General features: G+C 42.3%; 2 protein-coding genes and 2 long non-coding RNA genes across 4 annotated transcripts in view; 3 read left to right on the forward strand and 1 right to left on the reverse strand.

Moving 5' to 3' along the window:
- Positions 1 to 18,627, reverse strand: part of LOC145332661 (p21-activated protein kinase-interacting protein 1-like) — a 123,184-nt gene extending 104,557 nt beyond the window's left edge. The window contains exon 1 of the mRNA XM_080177670.1: positions 18,602 to 18,627. The gene's annotated coding sequence lies outside the window, so the exon portion shown is untranslated. The remainder of the gene's footprint in view (positions 1 to 18,601) is intronic.
- Positions 3,182 to 4,575, forward strand: LOC145332143 (uncharacterized). The gene is made up of 3 exons (XR_013884035.1): positions 3,182 to 3,259; positions 3,612 to 3,675; positions 4,478 to 4,575. It is a non-coding gene; the product is annotated as an uncharacterized LOC145332143 (long non-coding RNA).
- LOC145332533 (uncharacterized) lies at positions 12,253 to 12,921 on the forward strand. Its single transcript, XR_013884196.1, has 3 exons — positions 12,253 to 12,340; positions 12,585 to 12,643; positions 12,865 to 12,921. It is a non-coding gene; the product is annotated as an uncharacterized LOC145332533 (long non-coding RNA).
- LOC145332395 (xyloside xylosyltransferase 1-like) lies at positions 13,494 to 20,964 on the forward strand. The gene is made up of 9 exons (XM_080177393.1): positions 13,494 to 13,532; positions 15,260 to 15,309; positions 16,306 to 16,394; positions 17,157 to 17,201; positions 18,080 to 18,188; positions 19,310 to 19,432; positions 20,409 to 20,447; positions 20,552 to 20,584; positions 20,941 to 20,964. The coding sequence occupies exons 2-9, from the start codon at positions 15,304 to 15,306 to the stop codon at positions 20,962 to 20,964; spliced, it is 468 nt and encodes a 155-aa protein (XP_080033519.1). The 5' UTR covers positions 13,494 to 13,532; positions 15,260 to 15,303.
- Positions 20,965 to 22,127: the final 1,163 nt, after the last annotated feature.

The raw sequence follows: 22,127 nt of genomic DNA on the forward strand, positions 1-22,127 counted from the left end.
TTATCTGGAGCGAAAACGGTTTTCCATTTTTTCCTACATGTTAAATTCAGTATTTTATCGACTTTTATTTGATAAGCAAAAGAATTTTTTAGCTATGGTGTTTTAACAGCGAAACTTTCCTATAATTAGGGTCGGTCCGTCCGTCCGTCCGTAACGGTTAATTTCGTAAATTTAGGCATTTTAGATTTGTCCTATTGATTTCAAACTTTAAATGATGATTCCTGTAGTAGGTTAGGTTCTATTTAGAAAGCGTATCAACTATACAATCGTTACCAGAATGTCTGTACGTCCATTTTAAACAGGTTAATTTATTATGTGAAATGATAATCCGATTGATCTGATTTTTGGAGTACTGATTCCTATTACAAAAAAGGTAAAATATTGTAAGTGAAGCATCTCTATAATCAAGTCCTAAAAATGTAAGTGTGTCCTTTATGTATAATTTTGTAAAATCTTTTTTATTTATATTTTGCATATTCAGTTCTCAACACTATACAAGAGTCAATGTTCGTCTGTCCTACCGTTTCATAGCTTCGCTTTTATGGATGTTATCATCCTTGCTAATATATGTTTTTTTCCACTCGTCATATGGAAGGTGATAGCTTCCAATCGCGCGTTAAAAAGACGTTAAAAATGGCTTCTACTGCTGCTATGTCAGGTGCACGACATATATAAATAGTTAGTGTAGAGGGGAATAGCTTGGCTCAAAACAGGCGCAACTAATTACCATGTACAGTTAGGATTTTTAAAAAAATCAGTTAATAAATGCATTCAAGTTAAGTGATCAGAAAAACACATAAAACAGTAATAAGGGGCCAAGATAAACATATCATTCTCATGTTAAATTATATATTACTAGCGGCTACGCCCCTAGAGGCCTCTAGTGGTACTTTAAATGTTTTTGTTTGTTAAAGTCTCTACGATAATTCTTTACGTACGATACCTCTTTATGTTACGTTGAAGTCTCCCATATATTAAACAAAATTTCGATTTTTTTGTCATTTCTTTTGGGAGGGTGGTGGTACCCTCCCCCAAAATAGTTATTAACCTTCCCGAAACCCATGAGAATCTACCCTGTTAAGGAGAACCTGATCGGTTCAGCGGTTAGCGAGATCCTTCGATACAGACACACAAACACACCGACATCCTGTTACTTTAGTATAAGAATATAATTATATTCGGGATTTCAGAGAATAAAAATGAAAAAATCAGTTTTAATATGTTTTTTTAACGTGTTAATGTATGATAAGATCCTTACATATGATAGATATTTCACAGATTTAATTACTAATAAAGGAAAGATGAAGAAATTTTAATATTATCAATTTTGAAAGAAAAAATATGATTATGTCACGTTAATTAACAATTTTAATTTACAAAAGGGGTAACTTTGTGTATCATCATTGTCTTATCCCTTTATATCCATGATTCTATATGTTCTTGAGACAATGGCCGATAAATTGAAGTACATCCCTAATTATTATGCACAAAATTATACCATTTTTAGATTACAATTAGTGGTTGAAACATTTAGGCACTCAACTTAATGAACCAACAAATCAAAATTCAATTTAAGTTTCTAAAGTCAACGATTAAGAAAACGTTATCATAACACTTTGGTGACAAGTGTAATTTACATCCCAGTGTCCCCTCCCTCCCACCCTGGGAGTTGTAACAATTTCTTTGTCTGTGTGTCCAGAGTGGGTGTCCCCTCCCTCCCTCCCTGGGGAGTTTTAACAATTTCTTTGTCTGTGTGTCCAGAGTGGGTGTCCCCTCCCTCCCTCCCTTGGGAGTTTTAACAATTTCTTTGTCTGTGTATCCAGAGTGGGTGTCCCCTCCCTCCCCCCCTGGGGAGTTTTAACAATTTCTTTGTCTGTGTGTCCAGAGTGGGTGTCCCCTCCCTCCCCCCCTGGGGAGTTTTAACAATTTCTTTGTCTGTGTGTCTAGAGTGGGTGTCCCCTCCCTCCCCCCCTGGGGAGTTTTAACAATTTCTTTGTCTGTGTATCCAGAGTGGGTGTCCCCTCCCTCCCTCCCTTGGGAGTTTTAACAATTTCTTTGTCTGTGTATCCAGAGTGGGTGTCCCCTCCCTTCCTCCCTTGGGAGTTTTAACAATTTCTTTGTCTGTGTATCCAGAGTGGGTGTCCCCTCCCTCCCCCCCTGGGGAGTTTTAACAATTTCTTTGTCTGTGTGTCCAGAGTGGGTGTCCCCTCCCTCCCCCCCTGGGGAGTTTTAACAATTTCTTTGTCTGTGTATCCAGAGTGGGTGTCCCCTCCCTCCCTCCCTGGGGAGTTTTAACAATTTCTTTGTCTGTGTATCCAGAGTGGGTGTCCCCTCCCTTCCTCCCTTGGGAGTTTTAACAATTTCTTTGTCTGTGTATCCAGAGTGGGTGTCCCCTCCCTCCCCCCCTGGGGAGTTTTAACAATTTCTTTGTCTGTGTGTCCAGAGTGGGTGTCCCCTCCCTCCCCCCCTGGGGAGTTTTAACAATTTCTTTGTCTGTGTATCCAGAGTGGGTGTCCCCTCCCTCCCCCCCTGGGGAGTTTTAACAATTTCTTTGTCTGTGTGTCCAGAGTGGGTGTCCCCTCCCTCCCCCCCTGGGGAGTTTTAACAATTTCTTTGTCTGTGTATCCAGAGTGGGTGTCCCCTCCCTTCCTCCCTTGGGAGTTTTAACAATTTCTTTGTCTGTGTATCCAGAGTGGGTGTCCCCTCCCTTCCTCCCTTGGGAGTTTTAACAATTTCTTTGTCTGTGTATCCAGAGTGGGTGTCCCCTCCCTCCCCCCCTGGGGAGTTTTAACAATTTCTTTGTCTGTGTGTCCAGAGTGGGTGTCCCCTTCCTCCCTCCCTGGGAGTTTTAACAATTTCTTTGTCTGTGTGTCCAGAGTGGGTGTCCCCTCCCTCCCTCCCTGGGGAGTTTTAACAATTTCTTTGTCTGTGTGTCCAGAGTGGGTGTCCCCTCCCTCCCTCCCTTGGGAGTTTTAACAATTTCTTTGTCTGTGTGTCCAGAGTGGGTGTCCCCTCCCTCCCTCCCTGGGAGTTTTAACAATTTCTTTGTCTGTGTGTCCAGAGTGGGTGTCCCCTCCCTCCCTCCCTTGGGAGTTTTAACAATTTCTTTGTCTGTGTGTCCAGAGTGGGTGTCCCCTCCCTCCCCCCCTGGGAGTTTTAACAATTTCTTTGTCTGTGTGTCCAGAGTGGGTGTCGCCTGGAGAGATTCATAATTATGGGGGCCAATTTATCAATGTTGCCAGCATGTTTGCTATTCCAGGTAGATAGATAGATAGATAGATAGATAGATAGATAGATAGATAGATAGATAGATAGATAGATAGATAGATAGATAGATAGATAGATAGATAGATAGATAGATAGATATATAGATAGATAGATAGATAGATAGATAGATAGATAGATAGATAGATAGATAGATAGATAGATAGATAGATAGATAGATAGATAGATAGATAGATAGATAGATAGATAGATAGATAGATAGATAGATAGATAGATAGATAAGATACACAGACAGACAGAAAGATTGACAGACAGAAGAATAGACAGAAAGAAAGACGGACAGACAGATTGATAGATAGATAAATACTTATAAATATAAAATTTAGGTTCAAATAATGAAAATTTAAAAAATGAAAATTTGGATCTTGCAGATTTATTATCTAAACTAAGGTAAAAACTATTTATACAACTAAAAGTTTAGAAAAATAGAAAAGCTCCAAAGGACATCCAAGCTTTTTTATTGGGGTAAGTTTGAGAGGGGCTAAACAAACACCCTTTAACATCCCCCCACCCCTTTGACGTCTATGAAAGCTACTATAAAATTAATGTAGGTCTGTCCCATGATACAGACTCTACAGTTAAGTTAATTGATTTTAGCATCCGTGATAGGTGGATTGAAAACTACCTGCGCTCCAATTAGTTGAATGATGTACGACACTTAAGCTTCTCCAATCAGAGCACAGATAGTTTTCAATCGACCAATCACAGATGTCAAAATCAAATAACTTTAATTGTATTTCCGCTTTTAGATAAAGAATTATACAAAAAACGAATTTTATAAAAAAAATCTTTAAAATTTGATGCAGATTTCAAATCTCCCACTAACATTAAAATCCTTTCCAACTTATATATCTTACTCTACAGTATTTAACTATCATTTACCTATAGAGGGCGAGCCTGCTGTCCATGACACCTAAATATCAGGTCCAACAATCTAGTGTAACTAAGAGGAGCCAAATTTCCCCTATTTTGTTTGTTGGGATATTAGGTTAAGTAATATCCTTCAGACAACCAACTCTTTGATTGCACAACCTTTGTCTGAAAGTCCTAATTGTGCATGATAATTTGTTTTGGGCGCCAAGGTATTCCCCCTACTCCGTTTATTAATGTCGGGAGTGTAATATCGCAGCAGAAGAAATCATATTAATGTCTTACTTACATTTTATGTCCATTGAAAATATATTTTATTTAGTTTGAAGAGTCAGCTGTATGAACTGTTGTTATCCTTGTTTATAAGAAGTGAGGGCACAAATATTAGCTACATTATATTCACTGATAATCCAGGAAAGGTGAGTTATTATTTTATTTGTCAAGTTATTCACAGTGCTCCTGAAGGCAAAATAAGTTTGACTAAACACAACAGAAAAACGGGCTCTTTGGTCATCAAATATACCCATTGGGAGGTCAGGAATTGATTTTCTTAAAATCGTAGCTGTTCCTTCTTGGGATTTATCACATTATAAAGAAAATAGACCAAATTCATTTAAAAACAAGGTGGGTTATCATTTTTTTTGTTGCTTTGGTTTTAAACCCTTGAACTGATAATTCAGGCAGGGTGAGTTATCATGTTATTTGAACTCTGTAAACTGTTGTTATCATTGTCAGTAAGGAGTTAATGCACAAACATTAGCTGCATTATATTTGTGGTAAGCCGAAGCGTTTCAGCTCACCGGTTGCGAGTTCGAATCCAACGAGCCCTAGCCTTGAAGTATTCTACCAAAACAAACTAGCAGGATTTACTTATACAGAAATTATATATTTAACTGAATACATTTACAATGGGTGGTTACTATATATATACAAATAGATTATAACAATAGGTTAGGTTTGAAGGGGGTGTGGGAGACAAGGGCGTAGCCCGCGGCGGTAGACATTCTGTGGGGGTAGCTGTGGTAAAAGGGGAGGCACCATCTCCCAGTTGTATAGTTGCCTGAGGGGCGCGTGATTGCTGCGTGTCCGCGCCCCTCCCCTATTTAGCCAGTCCAGTTTGACCGCTGCGCAACGGGGTCATCTGCGGTCATTAGGTGAATGGTGATATAATAGGATTAGTGCAGAAGGCTTGACATGATAAGCCACTGCGTAGCAACTCTGTAAACTACCCGTCCGTCTATTGCCGTATTACCACAACCTCCCCTTCAAGGGCTGCGGGGCTCCCGAGCCACCAGGCCTTGAACCTGGGGATACGGCAGCCTCTGTCTGCAAACGACAACATCTTCCTGGGGCACAGCTCGGTGCAGGACAGCTCTGGCTATACAGGCTCCGTGGGACACTTGCTGCTCGGTCTGGCTGTGGTTGGATATCAGCATTGTCAACTCCCGGTTGGCTTCCAGCCGCGGGTTGGCGACAGCCAGGCCCCGTCGTTGGAAGTTTGGCCTTGTTTGCAGGACTAGTTCTGTCTCGGCTGGTAACTGAACACGGAGGCCTAGGCTCACTCTAGAGGCTCCCAAGGGGGGAACAACGATGGAGGAAGGCGCGTAAAATTCCATGGGGGCGCCTGCCTGGTCCAGGTTGCTCGGCCTCTTAGCTCCCACTCGGATGGGGACGGCTGTCATCAGTAGGGGACACATCGCTTCAGCTTCACCCTCTGGGGCTGCCACTTCCATCTCAGTGGCCGCTTCTCCTCCTGTAGGCTTGCTGCTGGCCGGCAGGGGCTCCATGTCAGCATCAGGGTTCCAGATTGCATCCCTAGGCGGTTCTGGGGCTGGCGGCGGCAGCGGTGGTTCGTTGGGTTGGTGCTGCAGGTTCTCTTCTACCGGGTCACGATCCTGGCCGCTAGGCTGTGGGGCGGCGGCTGCCGGCTGGTACACTGGAAACTGTCCTGGGTCACTAGCTGGCAGCGCCGCAGCTCCGGCTGGCAGCTCAGTGGCGTCCTCGTCGCCATCCAGGTCGCCTTGGATGTCTGTTGGAATCTGCTGGGCAGTTACATCTCCGGTGTATTTGCGCAGTCGGCCTACATGCGCGGTGATTTCCGAGATCTTGGCTGTTGGAGAGGCAGGTTTGATGACATAATGGACGTCTGTGGCTTGCCTCACTACCTTCCAAGTGCCAGTCCACCTCTTGGTAATCTTGGCTGACTTCCCTGGCACCAGGCGGGGGGCCAGATACCAGACCAGGTCTCCAACTTCGTACTTGGCCGTGCCTTCGTAGGCGGCCGCGCTCCTTCGGCTGGTTCCCTCCTCTTGCTGCTGGATTGCGTCGTACACGGCATGGTATCGTTGCAGGAGAGCTTGGACGTTGGCTGGGACTGAGGCATATTCAGTGTCTGGCAGCCGGAGTACCATGTCCACCGGAAGCTTGGCCTCTCTCCCAAAGTAGGCCAGGAAAGGGGTCACGCCCGTGGATCTGCAGGCTTTGGTATTGTAGGCGAAGGCAATGGCAGGCAAGTGTGGCTCCCAGTTGTTGTCGTCTCTGTCCAGGAACAGCTGCATGCCTGAATTGAGCGTCCGATGGAACCTCTCCACCCGGTTGGACTGCGGGTTGTAGGGCGGTGGATGTGTCAGGCCAATCTCAAGCTTGGAGGCCAGTTCCTTGAATACCTGGCCAGTGAACTCCATCCCATTGTCGGAGTGGATCTTCAGGGGACATCCGAAGGTGGCCAGGTGGCGGTGCAGTGGGGTTTCAGCCACCGTGAGAGTGCGCTTGTTGGGGATGGCGTAGAGGCTGACAAACCGGCTGAACCCATCCTGACAGGTGAGGATGTAGCGGTTCCCGGCTGGTGTCTCTGGCAGGGGCCCCACCAGGTCAATAAACAGGACTTGCTGTGGATACCCCTGGCGGGAGGGCACGTGTATTCCTAACTTCAGCCTCTCCTTGGTGACCTTCTGTACACACTCAGGGCAAGTCTGAACCATCAGGCGGACGTCACGGGACAGGTTGGGCCACCAGAAATGCATGGCGACGCGGGCAATAGTGGCGTCCATCCCAAAGTGCCCAGCCATGGGGGTCCCATGGGCCACAAAAAACGCGTCCTGCTGGAGGGCCGAAGGCAGCAGGTATCTTGTCCTCTCCCCTGTCAGGGTCTGGTCGGTGGTGGTGAGGCAGCCATGCTTGTCGAGTCCCAGGGCTGCGAAGCGGCTGGCATACTGCTGCTCGTCCCGGTCCTTGCCTCGCAGCTCAGCCTTAGTTGGGGCCTTTCCGTCGGCCACCCACTGGCGGACACGGAGCAGGAGGGGATCCTGTGTCTGTGCTTCTAAGACTCGGGCCGGGTCCAGTCGTGCTGCGGAGGGTCTGCCAGCTGCGGGCTCCCCTAGCTGGCAAAGGGTGTGAAGGTATTCAGCCTGTTCGGCTAATTCTTCGGCGGTGGCTGTCGGCATATTATCATCCTCCCGGCAGCTGAGGGCGTCAGCATTGGTATTCTGGGTGCCAGGACGATGGCAGACAGTAAAATCTAGGGCCGCTAGCTCCTCCTGCCAGCGGGCCACCATCCCTGTGGATGTGTTCAGCGACTTCATCTGTAGCAAGGCTGAGGAATCAGTGTTGATCTGGAAACTACGGTAGGACAAGATGCCGTGAAATTTCCGAATTTCATACATGATGGCGGCCATCTCTCCCTTCCAGGATGGGTAGCGAGTTTCGGGGTCGGTTGTCTTGCGCCCCACGGCGGCAATGAGCCTCTCCTTGCCGTCCTGGCATTGGCTGAGTATGGCAGAGATGGCGCGGCTGCTGAAGTCTGTGGTGAGCTGGAACACGGCTGGTAAGTCAAACCTGGGTGGCGCTCGGATGGGGGCTTGGCGAAACTTGTCCTTGAGCTGTACCAGCTGGGCTTCCATCTCGGCCGTCCAGGTCAGGGTCTTGGCCGTTTTCTGCCGATTCATCTCATAGGTGAGGTCGGCATACTCGGGGATGAACAAGCGGTAGTAGCCAAAGAACCCCAGGAGCGCCAGCAGGTCCTTGGGGGTGAGGGGGCCGGCCAGTCAAGGATGCGGTCAATATAATCCTCTTGCATGGCTATCCCCTCACGGCTGAGGGTGTGGCCCAGGTAGTCTACTTTGGCTCGAAACAGCTTGGTCTTGGCTGGCTTGAGGCGGATTCCTCCCCTGCGGTGGGCTTCCAAGACTTCCCGGAGCCTAGCCAGGTGGGCCCAGGTGTCTTGGTGAAAGGTCAGGACGTCATCAAGATATGACTGGAGGTTGGCCGTGCCTAATGGGTTCAGGACCTCTGCAATAAATCTGGAGTAGACAGACGGTGCTGTAGCTAGGCCAAAGGGCATTTTTTTCCATTGGTACAAGCCTCTGGGGGTGGTGAAGGCGGTGCAGGGCCGGCTGTCCTCGGACACTCGGATGGTGTAGTACGCAGCCACCGCGTCTATGGCACTGTAGACACGGTGTCCCCCGGCTCGTTCTACCAGCTGCTAGATCCTGGGCAAGGGGTAGCTGTCCAGCTCAAGACACTTGTTGAGGGCCCTGTAGTCGACGGCCCAGCGGGTGCTCCCGTCCTTCTTCTTGATGGGCACCAGGGGGCTGCTCCAGGCGGAGTCTGAAGGCTCTATGACTCCCTCTTGCAGCCAGGTGTCTAGTTGCTTCTCCAGCTCAGCCTCTTGCCGCGGGTTCAGATCCCTAAATCTCTGGCGGATCGGCTGGGTCCCTGGCTTGAGGCGCAGCTGTAACTCTACTACATCAGTGCAGCCGGGGGTAGAGTTTGAGAAGACATCTCTGTACTCTGACAACATGGTCCAGACCTCCTTCTTGAGCAGGGGGTCCTTGCGCAGAAATTCGTTCTCCTCCATCTCAAGGGCTGCCCACAGCTGCTGCATATCTGGGGGCTCAACAGGCTATTGGAACGAATGGATACGAGGGGGAGGCTTGTCAGAAACCTCCAGAATGTCGGGCTTGACCAGCTCCCCAGCCACGGGGAGGCCGGCGTTCAGCAGGAGAGGCATCTCCCCCTCATTTACCACCAGCACTCGGAACACGCTGGCGGAGCCAGGCCTGTGTGCATACAGGCCTTCTGGGATGACAAGATACTCCCCAAACCTCTGCTCTGGGGCAGATAGTTGGATGGCATCCTTGGTACGGTGTCCCACTAGCTCAACAGGGACAGCCATGACACCGCGGCCAGGCAAGACCACCCTCTTGACCGTACGGAGTTGGGGTGGTTGGCCATCGGTTGGAGTAACAGCGCTTAGCCTGTACGTGGCTGGCACGGGGTCAGCTTCAGCTCCGGGAGCCACCAGCCGCGATTTGACGGGCTTGGCGCTGGGAGGGGCTGAGGTGTCGGAGCCATACGTGGCTCGGAGGGCGCTCGGCCACGACTTGATGGGCTCGGCGCTGGGAGAGGCCGGGGTGCCAGGGCCAGCCTTGGCTCCGTGGGCGTTCGGCCGCGACTTGACGGGCTCGGCGCCGGGAGAGGCTGAGGCATCGGAGCCATGCGTGGCTCCAGGGGCGTCCGGCCACGACTTGACGGGCGCGGCGCCGGGAGAGGCTGATTCCTGGGGGCTGGGCGTGGCTCCGAGTGCATCAGACCGCAACTTGACGGGCCTGGGCTCGGACTTGGCCAGTTGGATTGCTGGGGGCCCCAGGTAGAGGGGGCCAGGTGGACATGGCTGGCCGTTGATGAAGGTGTCGGCGGAGAAGATAGGCTCTGGAGGGCTGGAAATCTCGGGAAACGTCGTTGGCAGGTTCTCCAGAGGCACCTTGGGGACTGGGGGCAACCCCATGGCTAGCAGGTTGGTCCCCCTGTGGGCGTTCAGCGCAGCATCCACCCAGTGCATGCCTTTCTCGACTACACGCGGCTGCTCTGGCAGTGGGCCTGGCAGAGGCCCCTCATAACTCAACTCTCTCTCGGCTGTCTCCCGGTCTATGGGGACGCCACGGAGTGGGATAAACTCCCCACGCACCCACAAGCAGGGGGGTTGCATGTCGAAACAGAGCCTAGTTCCGAACTCCTTGAGAAAGTACCCTCCTAGGTTCAGAGGGTGGGAGAGATTCCGTACCAAAGTCACGTGGTACAGATGGAGTATAAGAGTGTGTGAGACTGCCATATATAATTCATATAATTTTCCAATTACCTGAAGGGGTTGCCCTTCCTCATTAGCAGTCAGGATTTGGGTGTTGTCTGGAACCAACATGCGCTGCACGCCCATTGTGTGCATGAGGTGTTCAGAAATGACGGCAGACCCTGGTACACGGTTGCCAGAATCTACCATGGCATCAACCTGTACGTGCTGGGCAGGGTCAGGAGTAGGAAACCTCACCCTGATGTGGCAGGGGAAGTGGAGGTCCTGCCCTTGAGACAGGGGGGCCTCCCGCTCGGCTGGGGTCGGCAGAAACTTCGGCGGTGGCCGAACCGCAGCTATGGTAGTATCGCTTACCATGGTGTGTGTGTAGACCGCTGGTGGTGGCTTATACTGTAGCTTTGAATCACTAGAGCTTATCAATTATCACTGGGTCAACAATTTTATATTTCTTTTTATCACTTAGTTGACATTTATACACACTTATGTGTAGTTATCACTAGGAGCTCTAGGTGTGATTCTGGAAGCACCGGCAGCAGGGAATGTCCGTCCTGCAAGGGTCAGATGGATGGCGGCGGCAGGGAATGTCCCGTCCTGCAGTGCCGCTGGTTCGAATCCCGAAAGATGGCGGCAGGGAATGGCCCTTCCTGCAGCGCCTCGGGTTCGAATCCTGGGAGGCAGCGGCAGGGAATGTCCCGCCCTGCCGTGCCTTTGGCTCAAATTCTGCTATCCGTCGCAGTGGTAGGCCTTACTTGTGTGCTGAAGCTTCGCAGCCACACATTGCCTTCTCAGGGAGACCAGCACTTAGCTGTCCGTCTCGTAGGTTTGGCCTGGGTGTCTTGGGGCTTGTCCCAGCTACACTTGCCAATTTAGACTCAGTTTTGTAGCCGTCTGAGCTAAATTATCCGATTACCGTGGCTGCGCACCTAGCGCTACTCCTACACGGTACGGAAAAACGCCGTAAACTGGCGCTTTTAGCAGGCTAAATCTGCTTGCCGTAGGCCAGAGGCCTACATAATGCGTTCAAATGATGGAAAATCGACCTAAAAAGGCCGTCTCACGGGTCAGTTGGCTTCTCAGTTGGCAGCTGACTGTCCCCTTACTTGCAAAAGGGTCCAATCAGAGGTAGAATAGGCTAATTTCTGTAGGGCTCGATTGAAACACGCTGACACCAAGATGTGGTAAGCCGAAGCGTTTCAGCTCACCGGTTGCGAGTTCGAATCCAACGAGCCCTAGCCTTGAAGTATTCTACCAAAACAAACTAGCAAGATTTACTCATACAGAAATTATATATTTAACTGAATACATTTACAATGGGTGGTTACTATATATATACAAATAGATTATAACAATAGGTTAGGTTTGAAGGGGGTGTGGGAGACAAGGGCGTAGCCCGCGGCGGTAGACATTCTGTGGGGGTAGCTGTGGTAAAAGGGGAGGCACCATCTCCCAGTTGTATAGTTGCCTGAGGGGCGCGTGATTGCTGCGTGTCCGCGCCCCTCCCCTATTTAGCCAGTCCAGTTTGACCGCTGCGCAACTGGGTCATCTGCGGTCATGAGGTGAATGGTGATATAATAGGATTAGTGCAGAAGGCTTGACATGATAAGCCACTGCGTAGCAACTCTGTAAACTACCCGTCCGTCTGTTGCCGTATTACCACATATTCACTGATTATCCAGGTAGGGTGAGTTATTGTAATCGATAAAGAAAACATAGATTTATTGGCAAGGGAAAAATTGTTTATAATGATAATTTATTTGTCAGTTGGTTGATCCTGTACGAAGGGAGGGGATGTGGTTAAGAGGATTGATATGCTATCATTGTTTTAGAAGGATGTAATGTATACAACCTCAGGGGGTTTTATGGGTTGCTGTCCACAGATTTTGTATTGGGCCTTAAATAAACACAGCCGAGTTCCTACAAAAGAGCAGAAAACAATTTGCTAACAGACAAAATGGGTTTTCACCACTCTGGCCTGGTAGTTGACTGTATCATACATCTATTTTAGAATGCTGTCATAGAAATCCTAGAAGATGTAATGGGAAGAGTTATTTCGATGCAAGTTTTAAACAAAAGAAAAAGAAAAACATTCAAATTTCCAAGGTATACCTTTAACAACTTTAATTATTTTATCTTTGAAATAATTACTTTACCCTTAGAGGCATTTAGGAACACTTAGAGAGAGTGGGGGATGGGGGGGGGGGGGGTTACAATGAAAAACCCCTTTCAATTTTATTTTTAAAAATAAAAAATAAAAAAGATTTGGGGGCCATTTGTGAGATTCTTAGGTACCTTTCTTAGATTAGAATTTTATGGTAAAAACTAGCAAGACAATTTATATATTTAGGTTTAAAATGCAGTTTGTTAAGATTGATTACTTCTCAGAAAAATATAGACATGAATTAGGTAAAATTATATATTTTTTTCAAATTTTAAATTTACTTTCATGCAACCTTTCAAAATAACAAAGGCCTATTTTGTTTGAAAAAAGTGCAGCAATAACAAGTTTTAAGTGATTATTAGATTATTTACTGTTTATTCTAATTTGGGGGAGTAATAAAAACTCCCCTTCAAGAAGAAAACAGACACACGTACATATCTTTTACATAGAGATTAATTATTTATAGATATATATACTGATACATTATGTAGAAAGGAAGGCGACATTCTGCATCAACCAAAGGGAAAATATTCATATTAAGTAGAGAAACTACTCCATAGTTCACTTTTTATGTCTGTCTGTCCGTTTGAAACAATATAGGGAAATGTGATTTTCTCTACTGCTATTAAAAATAGAAAGCTTATTTTGTACGGTTTTCAGAACTGGCGATTATATTTTTGTATGTAGTTCCTAGTCCGCCGTGATCTGCAAAACTACACTTTAATCCTGTCTCTGCCCAACTGTGCAACGCATAAGTGAATGTGATTTATTATAAAACAAGGTTAACAACATCCATAAGTACAAAAAAAACATGAAATTGACAAATGGTCTAAGGTAGTTATAAAGCAGATGTTCAGTTCTTATAACATAGAATAAGAGAGAATATGCAAAAATCACAAAACCTTTAAAAAATAATGTTTACATCTTATGACAGACAGACGGACAAAACAATGTTTAGTTGCGAATCTATCATAGGAATCTTCATGAAAATTTTAACATTTGATCTTTAATAGCATTACGGACTTACTGACAGTTAGTGAGAGTTGTAGATTAGCTTTGCTGCTAAAATATGAATATTTTTTTTAATGCAGAATTTTAATGGTTCGGGATCATTAGATACAATAGGAGGTTATTGTAAGTATTTCATATATTATGTTCTAAAAAGGTTAATAGTTATTTCTCGCATCGTTTTATAAACAGCTTTCCGCGGATATAGAATGTACAATTATAAGATTAAAACCAGTTTTTTTTAGCCCCGATAATCTTATGATTGTACATTTTTATATTCGTAGAAAGCTGGATATATTATGATGCTAGAAATAGTTTTTTTTCGTATGGATGAGAACCGGTTCCTATCTAACGGATTCGAATGAATAAGAGAAAATTTTTGTTATATTTTAATTGGAATTTGAGATACAATGGACATATTGAGGTGTTAACACCCCTATTACAACGAAGATTTTTAAAAAAATTATTGCTGCGGGCGATTATTTTTTCTGGGTGTGATTTTGTGGTATGCTCGAAGGAAACCAAGATATTATAGTGATGCTACGCACCCAGCTAATCCTGTTATTCTACAATTGTAAAGCCACCTGCAAATATGTAAGATAACGGTATTGATTTCATCTCTCAGTTGTCCTGCAAGTGGAGGGAGGGGTGTGACCCCTCCCTCTCCCTTCTTAAGCACCGGAACCTTCCCCTTCAACCACCAAGTTATCAGCACCACCTCAGCCCTGAGGATAAAGGTTCTAAGCCTTCCTTCACCCGATAGATTCACCACCCACACAGACTGTTGTTGTCACAGTAATCATCAAACCTTCCCTTTTAGTACCCAGACCTACTACTCAACCCCTCTATTCTTATCTACCTATTGTGCTGTTCCATGGGCTATCCTGCCTCCCCCGGACAGGGATAGCCATCTACCTAACCATTGCAACTATCTATGTTTTACTTGTATGATTTACCTTTAACTATCTCTATTCCTAATCCATATGTATTTATATTATGTTATACATCTTTAGTAACCTTTGGACCCTGAATAAAGTAACATCTGAATAGACTTTGTTTGTTATTTAGTGATAGCTAGAGAAGCCCAGCTTCTCTATAATTATACGTGTCCACGTCTGTTCGCACTGCCGTAATCATTTGAACTTGGGTGTCTGCCATTTAACCGAGGCGGATACCACAATTTCTCTTTGATTGTTTAGTGGTACCCTCCCATAAATAAATTAAAAACCGTATCAGGACCATTGAGAAGCTGAATTAAAAAGTAGAACCATATCGGTTCAGCAGTTAGCGAGATCAATTGGTACAAAAAGACAGGCAGACTCACAAGAAACAGTGTTGTCCATTATCAATTTCATTTGTAGGTCGGCTAGGAAAATAGCCATTTAACGGCATCTTCTATGTGATGAAAATAGTACCTTAAGTCCAATACATTTATAAGTGGGGTAATAGATCGATTGCCCCATGCCTATATATACCCAATTTTAATGCATTTGACAAAGTGTTTGTGGCTGACAAATTATTATCAAGCTTTTAAGTTTAAAAAGCCCAAAAAAAAGCTAAACAGTCCCCAAAATTTGAACCTTTGAATCAGGGAGGGAGTGGACATTAGGCTGTTTAATGTTTATTACACTACTCACCAAAGTTTTATAACAACTTTTTTTATTCTTGGTTTAACAACTTTGGGGATTTTTATTGAATTTTGATTGGTTGTTTCATTAAGTTGATTGTCCAAATTGAAACTACAGAAGGGGTAATTTTGTGTATCATCATTGGGAATGTACATCAATTCATCGGCCATTGTATTATCCCTAAAGATACCTGGTTGAAATAATACTTTTTTTGAATTTATTTAGACAGCGGTTTTGGCGATGCTTTAGTTCTATGCCCTCAAAAATATATGAAGGTAAATTAAGGAATATTTGCATATTCAGAAGGTTAATTTCAAATATCAATTTTGTACAATCTTATTTTTGTAAAAGCGAGGCTTTTCTATAATTAGAGTCGGTTCGTATGATCGTCCTTTACGGTTAGCTCTTGAACAGGTTAGAATTGTCCTATCGATTTCAAAATTAGCATGATGATTCCTATAACAATTTTTTGTATGTTAAAATTATCCGAAACATCGATTTTTTATACAGATTTTTATTACAACAAGGTACAATCTGATGAAAGAAGCAACAGTAACATGTATTTAATCAATTTTGCAACAAATTTACTCACAATTTTGTTTAGTCTTAAGTATTAATATTCCACTTATTCTGTTCTGACACTCTACATGTGTTAATGTTTGTTTGTCCTTCCATTTCAGAGCTTTGCTTTTGTGGATGTTGGCATCCTTTTCTTTATTCTAATGTAATATTAGGCCAAATTCTTTAAAAGTTAGGGTTTTTTTTGACGAAGCCCAATCTGTCCCACTTTTGAGCAATACGATTCCCTTTTCTCCCATCTTTTTTGAAGAGATTTTCTTCCCCCCCTTCCCTTTTTATTTTCCCTTTATATGACGTCAAATAGGAATCGTCTTGTTCAAAAGAGGGACAGTTTGGGCTTAGTCTTTTTTTTTGTATCCTTAATAGATTAAAAGAATATGAAACAGCTAATAAACAGCCTAGCATAATATATCCTTATATAAAAGTAACAGGATGCTTGTGAGTCTGACTGTCTGTATGATGTACATATGCATATGCTAACTGCAGAACTAATATGGATCTTCTTTTTGATGTAGCTCTACAATGGTCCCGGGAAGGTTTATAACTATTTTTTGAGGAGGGTTCATCTTCCCTTAAAAGAGAAATCTTCCCCCCAGAAAAACTAAATTTAAAAAATGAGGGGTCAAACGCCCCTAGAGGCCTCTAGGAGCAAGGCTTAGCTTCTTTGATATAATCTAATATCTTTATTTTAGGATCTTTTTTATATACAATTTCTACTTCACAAAGAGCTTCCTGAATTTATAGAAAAACTTATTATTCTAGATGTTGATATTCAATTCAGGTTAGATTTATGGCGTTGCCACAAAAGACCTTATTACAAAAGACCTAAAAACTAAAGACTTAGTCCTTCAAAATACCTGATCCTAAATATGACAAAGCCCAAATTGACACAAAAATCAGCCATATGACGTCATAAAAATGAGGGATTATCCATCTCTTTTGTAGGGGTTTTCTTTCCCACTTCTCCCTCATTTTTATGACGTCAGATTAGGTGTCTTTTAGGATTAGCTCTTATGTTATCTAGGTCTTTGGTATTTAGGTATTTTGTCGGATTAGGTCTTTTTATTTAGTTTTTTTTTGTAAGATTATTAACTAGAATCTTATTCTCATAACTCAAAACGTAAAAATGTTATTCTTGCTCAAAAAAACTATTAGGGAGATCTTAAGGGATAAGACAATGGACAATAAGTTGATATACACCACCAATTATGATAAACATTGAGTATTGAAATTTTTTCCTCCGTCTTTCTCTGATATCAGCTGAGTAAATAATCTTACTCCTTTAAAGCGGACGGAGAGACAAAGCGAGTTAATGAATGGCCTTGCTATTAGAAACATTTATTTGAAGATGATTAAAGTCCCTCCACAGATAATGACATCATACGATAGAATAGCCAATGAGAGGCCAGTATACACTGACCTATAATAAAATTTATGCTGGCCTCTCATTGGTTATTCTATCGTATGACGTCATAATCTGTGAAAGGACTTTAATCATCTTTCATTTATTTTTAAAAATCACAAAACCTCTAAATATTTTCAGATCTGATATTGGACATCTTTATGATTATTTTCAACTGATGAGAAGGTTTGAATATTATTTAGAGAGTGAAGCTACTCTACAAGTGTTAACCTTTTTTAACAGTCGGGCCCATTTTTCCCTGAATGGGAAGGGGAGGGCGTTTTGGATGATAATAGTATATAGGTTGATATTATGTTAAGATACAATATGTTGTCAATTATGGTTACTAATACTGGTCAGTTCGTTCATCCAGTAGGAGGGGGAGGGGAAAGGGTATATGGGGTTGATAGATGGATCGTTATTTTACTTTATTAGGGTTCAAAATAATCTGGTGTTTAGATATTAATACATTGTTATAAATTCTTTCTGCATACAGGGAGGGTACCCAATCTTTAAAAACTATGGGTACTTTTTTTTAATATTGATTAGTTAGTTTCAATTAGCGTCTATTTTTTTAACCAATAATTTACTTTATCATTATATTGACAACTAGCGGCTACGCCACTAGAGGCCTCTAGGGGCACATGAGTTGCGTGGGGCGGCGTACTATCCCCCAAATCAGTTATAAACCTTTACAGGACCTATGATAAGTTACACTCCAAAGGAGAACTATATCAGTTTAGCAGTTATTAGCGAGATCCTTCTTACTACTTTATATAATAAGATTGATCGTCTTTTGTTTTATCCTTAAAATTAGGGTTGGGCCGGATTCTTTTTTGGCCGGATACCGGACATCCGGCTGATTTCTAATGCATAATATCCAGTATCTGGCTGGATATCTGGCCAACGTTCGATATCCGGCAAATTACCGGACGTCTGGATAGTTTCAATATCCGATATCCGGCCGGACATTGAAAATAGCCGGGTATCCGGCCCTACCCTACTTAAAATACTTGGGGGACAACACTACTTTAAGAATAATGATTAAAATTGTAATGATTCAGACATGAGTTAGTTGGTTTGGTAAAAAATGTGGAAGATAATCGGCTACGCGGCACAGCGCACAAGGACAACGACATTCACTCTTCCATTGGAGAACCCGGAATGTTTCAGGTATTAATTTATCTTGCCCCTAGAGGCCTCTAATGAAACCTGAAGTAAAGGGGGGGATGAGGGGGAGGTAAGTCTAACCCCAACACTTTCAATTTTAGTTATAAAAAGAAAATTAGTAAGAACTTTGTTGGTTGGGGAATTTTCTTAGGGGTGATTTCTTTTGGGAGGGTAGCGTAACCCTTCCCCCATATAGTTATAAACCTTTCCAGGACCTAGCTACACTGTAAAGAAGAACCATATCGGTTTCCTAAGGTATAAACTTAGATAGACAGACACAGATCATGTTTCTTTTATATAAGGAAATAGTGATTTAAAAGTTAGTATGTTTTTCAACCTATATTTAAAAAAAATTTACACTATTCTAAGAAATGAAGATATATTTATATTTTGGCAATCATTTTGAATTCATTTTGTCTCTTGTAGAAGTGAATCAAGCAATTTCATTTTATTTGTCTGTTTATGAAAATTACCTAATAAATCTGGCGCTATGAAATGAGTTAGGTGCCAACAAAACTGGTTCAAATCTTATAATTTCTCATCTTGATATCCGCCGAAAGCTGTATATAATATGATGCGATAAATTTATAAAAAAAAAATTAATGCTTTTCAAGTTACTAGCGTCTGCGCCCCTAGCATCTAGGGGCTCTATATTCGAAGGGATATGGAAGGTCAGAAAAATAGCTTCATACCATACCTAGGCTTATTTATAAAAATAGAATAGCCTGAAACCATCTCAAGGCCTATAAGAAGCTTCCCTCTAAAGGAGAACAATATCGGTTCAGTGGTGAGCAAGATCCTTCGGTACAAACAAAAATAGCTTAGTACATATTTATTATTTAAGAAAAGTTTTTAATCTATAATATACAAAGTAGCTTGATGTCTGTCCGTCCGTCTGTCCATCCGTCCGTCTGTCCCTTAAGATCTCGGTAACCACGGTATCTACTCTTCAGGGAATATACCTACTGGTCCTGTGGTGGTTTTAGGCTATTTTCTTGGGGGGTGGGACACCCACAACCCCCCACCATTTTTTTCAGGCAGTTAATTTTAAATGTGGTTCTATTATATCAGATATTAATTGGTTTCGAAGCCCCATACTGTAAAAAAATAAACATTGATTTCAGACATTAGATTCAGCCGTCGTGTTGATGAATTTAAAAGAAGTAAGAAAACAATCTCATTGGGTTTCCCATAAAACATTTGCAAATCTAAAGAAAAAGTATGGATATCTCCCCATTGGTGATCAGGCAAGTAAAATGTACAAATTGGGGGGAGGGGGGTTGGATTAAATACAAAATGGATACAAATTTTTAAAACTTGGATAACAACAGCCATTAAAGCCAATCTCTAAAATCAGAAGTTACAACAATCGAACAGTAACATTTGTAGAGTGGCATAGAGCTGCTTGCTTTCTAAATCGTACTTAACTTTTACAGGATAAACATGAAAGACGAGGAAAGTCCCTAAAAATCAGCATGTTACGTCATAAAAACGAGGGATTATCCATATCTTTTTAAGAGGTTTTTTTTCCCACTCCTCCTCTCCTCATCCCTCATTTTTATGACGTCATTTAGGGACTTTCATGCCGAATTTGAAATCTATAAGAAAAATATGACATGTTTATATATCAATTGTTACAAACATACAGACGAACCGTCAAAGTGAATTATAAAGTATGCTTGCTAATAAAAAAGGATGACAACATCCATAAAAGCGAAGCTCTGAAACGGTAGAACAAACGGACATTAACACTTATACAGTGCCAAGAATAAATGATCAGAATATAAATGAATAAGAGTCAAAGCAAAACTGTTGAAAAACTTCTTGATAAAGGATAATGTTTATGGACATACTTACATTTTTAGAACTTGTTTATAGAGATGCTTCGCTTATAATATTGTACTTTGTTGTCCTAGGAATCAGTATGCCAAAAATAAGACCAATCGGATAATTAAGTCATTTAAAAATTAGTTGTTACAAAGTAAAAATCAGCATGTTTAAAACGGACGTACGGACATTCTGGTAACGATTATAGAGTTGCTACGCTTTCTAATCCGTACCTAACTACTTCAGTAATCATCATGTAAAGTTTAAAATCGATATGACAATTCTAACATGCCTAAATTAATGAAGAAAGCTCTCCGTCTCGGACGGAAGGACCCTAATTATAGAAAAGCTTCGCTTTTATAAAGCATGGATCTAATAAACATTCATTTATTTTAGGATGCCTATTTTCTACTCAAATATGAGAATCCTCATTTAGTAAGTATCAAAACATATTAAGGAACATTAAAACTTAGTTTAAATGCAAGAAAATTGTCTTGGAAAATCTACAAATAAAATTTGAAAACTCTCATTTAATTCAGGTTTACATGTTACCCTGCGTTTTTTCTCCATTAGTAAGTATTTTTTCTCAAAAGATTTAGTTTTCAAATTATACAATTAATTATTCATTTATAGAGTTGTTTGGGGTAGCTTTCTGCCTGTGGTAGCATGCATGGACAAAAGAGTTGTGGATTTATCATTAGAGTAAACACTAGAGGGAGAAAGGGTCACATAACTTGTATCTCCCCATCGCAACCACCTTGCGCAACCTTTCTATTGGGTCATTGAAAATCAACCAATGGTGTCGCTTATATTAACACAGCCAAGTAGCAGAAAATTATTTAGAAGCAGACGAAAGAGGTCTTTGAAAAATGAAGGGAGGTAGTTGCCTGTATATACATCTTACTATATATCTGTTGATTTATCTAAGATTTTCTGCGAAAATTTAACCTAAGAAAAAAATTCGCCTAGAAAAAAGTATCTCCAGCCCGAATAATTTACCGCCACCACCTAATATGCTCCTAGATGCTTCTATGAGCGTAGCCACAAAACATATTTAGTCCATACAAAAATGCAGTTCTAAAGGCCTTATAGAACATGGGATTGTTTTTATTTTTTATTTAATATATTGTTTTTCTATGTGATCAAACTTTTTATTTTAGGTTAAACCCGATTTAACCTCGGAAACAGAAAATCAGCTTAATTTGAATATGTGTAAAGGTTTGTAAAAATTAATTGATAATTAAATGAAAGTCAAAACCAAAGAAAACAAGGATGACATTGACAACATCCATAAAAGCGAAGCTCTGGAATGGAAGGACAAACAAACATTAACACTTGTAGAGAGTCTGATAAAGCTGCATATTAATGGATAAGTTTATATGTACAAAAATGTAAGTAAATTTATTGCAAAACTGACATGATACTGTTTAAGGTCATACTGACGTTTTTAGGACTTAATTATAAGGCTGCTTCGCTTATCAGTTTGTTGCTTGTTGTAATGGGAATCAGCATTCAAAGAATCACATGAATAGGATAATTTTAACAAACACAAAATTTGTTGTCAAAAAAGTAAACAATCAGCTTGTTTTAAATGGACGTACTTTCTGGTAGCAATTATAGAGTTGCTGCGCTTTCTAAGTCGTACCTAACTGATATAAGAATCAGCATACACAGTTTAAAATCGATAGGACAATTCTAACCTGTTTAAATTAACGAAAGAACTAACTTTAACGGACGGTAGTACCGACCGTAATTATAGAAAAGCTTTGCTTTTATAAAACAAAATACCCTGTTAATGTGTGGTATCCGCCGGGGATAAATGGCAGACACCGGAGTTCAATTAGATTACGGCAGTGTGACAGACGTGGACACCTTACTATAGAGAAGCTACGCTTCTCTAGCATTCACTAGATAATAATCAACATCTATTTCAGTTGTCACTTTATTGAAGGTTTAAAGGATACTAAAGCTATATACAACAAACAATAACTACATGGATAGGAATAAATAATCATAACATAAAAGCATTATAATACATATACAATAGTCAGTTTGGGCAATAATGATCCCCCATCCCTGGAAAGGGTGGGGGGAATTAAGAATACAGTTAACCAT

The sequence above is a fragment of the Acartia tonsa genome, chromosome 11, assembly GCF_053477335.1.
Source record: "Acartia tonsa isolate MP-2025a chromosome 11, ASM5347733v1, whole genome shotgun sequence".
Taxonomy (NCBI): Eukaryota; Metazoa; Arthropoda; class Copepoda; order Calanoida; family Acartiidae; genus Acartia; species Acartia tonsa.

Bases quoted from the DNA above. Each gene is read 5' to 3' on its own strand.
- LOC145332395 (XM_080177393.1), top strand. The intron at 19,433-20,408 runs GCAAGTAAAATG...CATTTATTTTAG, and splicing joins ATCTCCCCATTGGTGATCAG to GATGCCTATTTTCTACTCAA. The intron at 20,585-20,940 runs GTAAGTATTTTT...GATTTATCTAAG, and splicing joins CCTGCGTTTTTTCTCCATTA to ATTTTCTGCGAAAATTTAAC.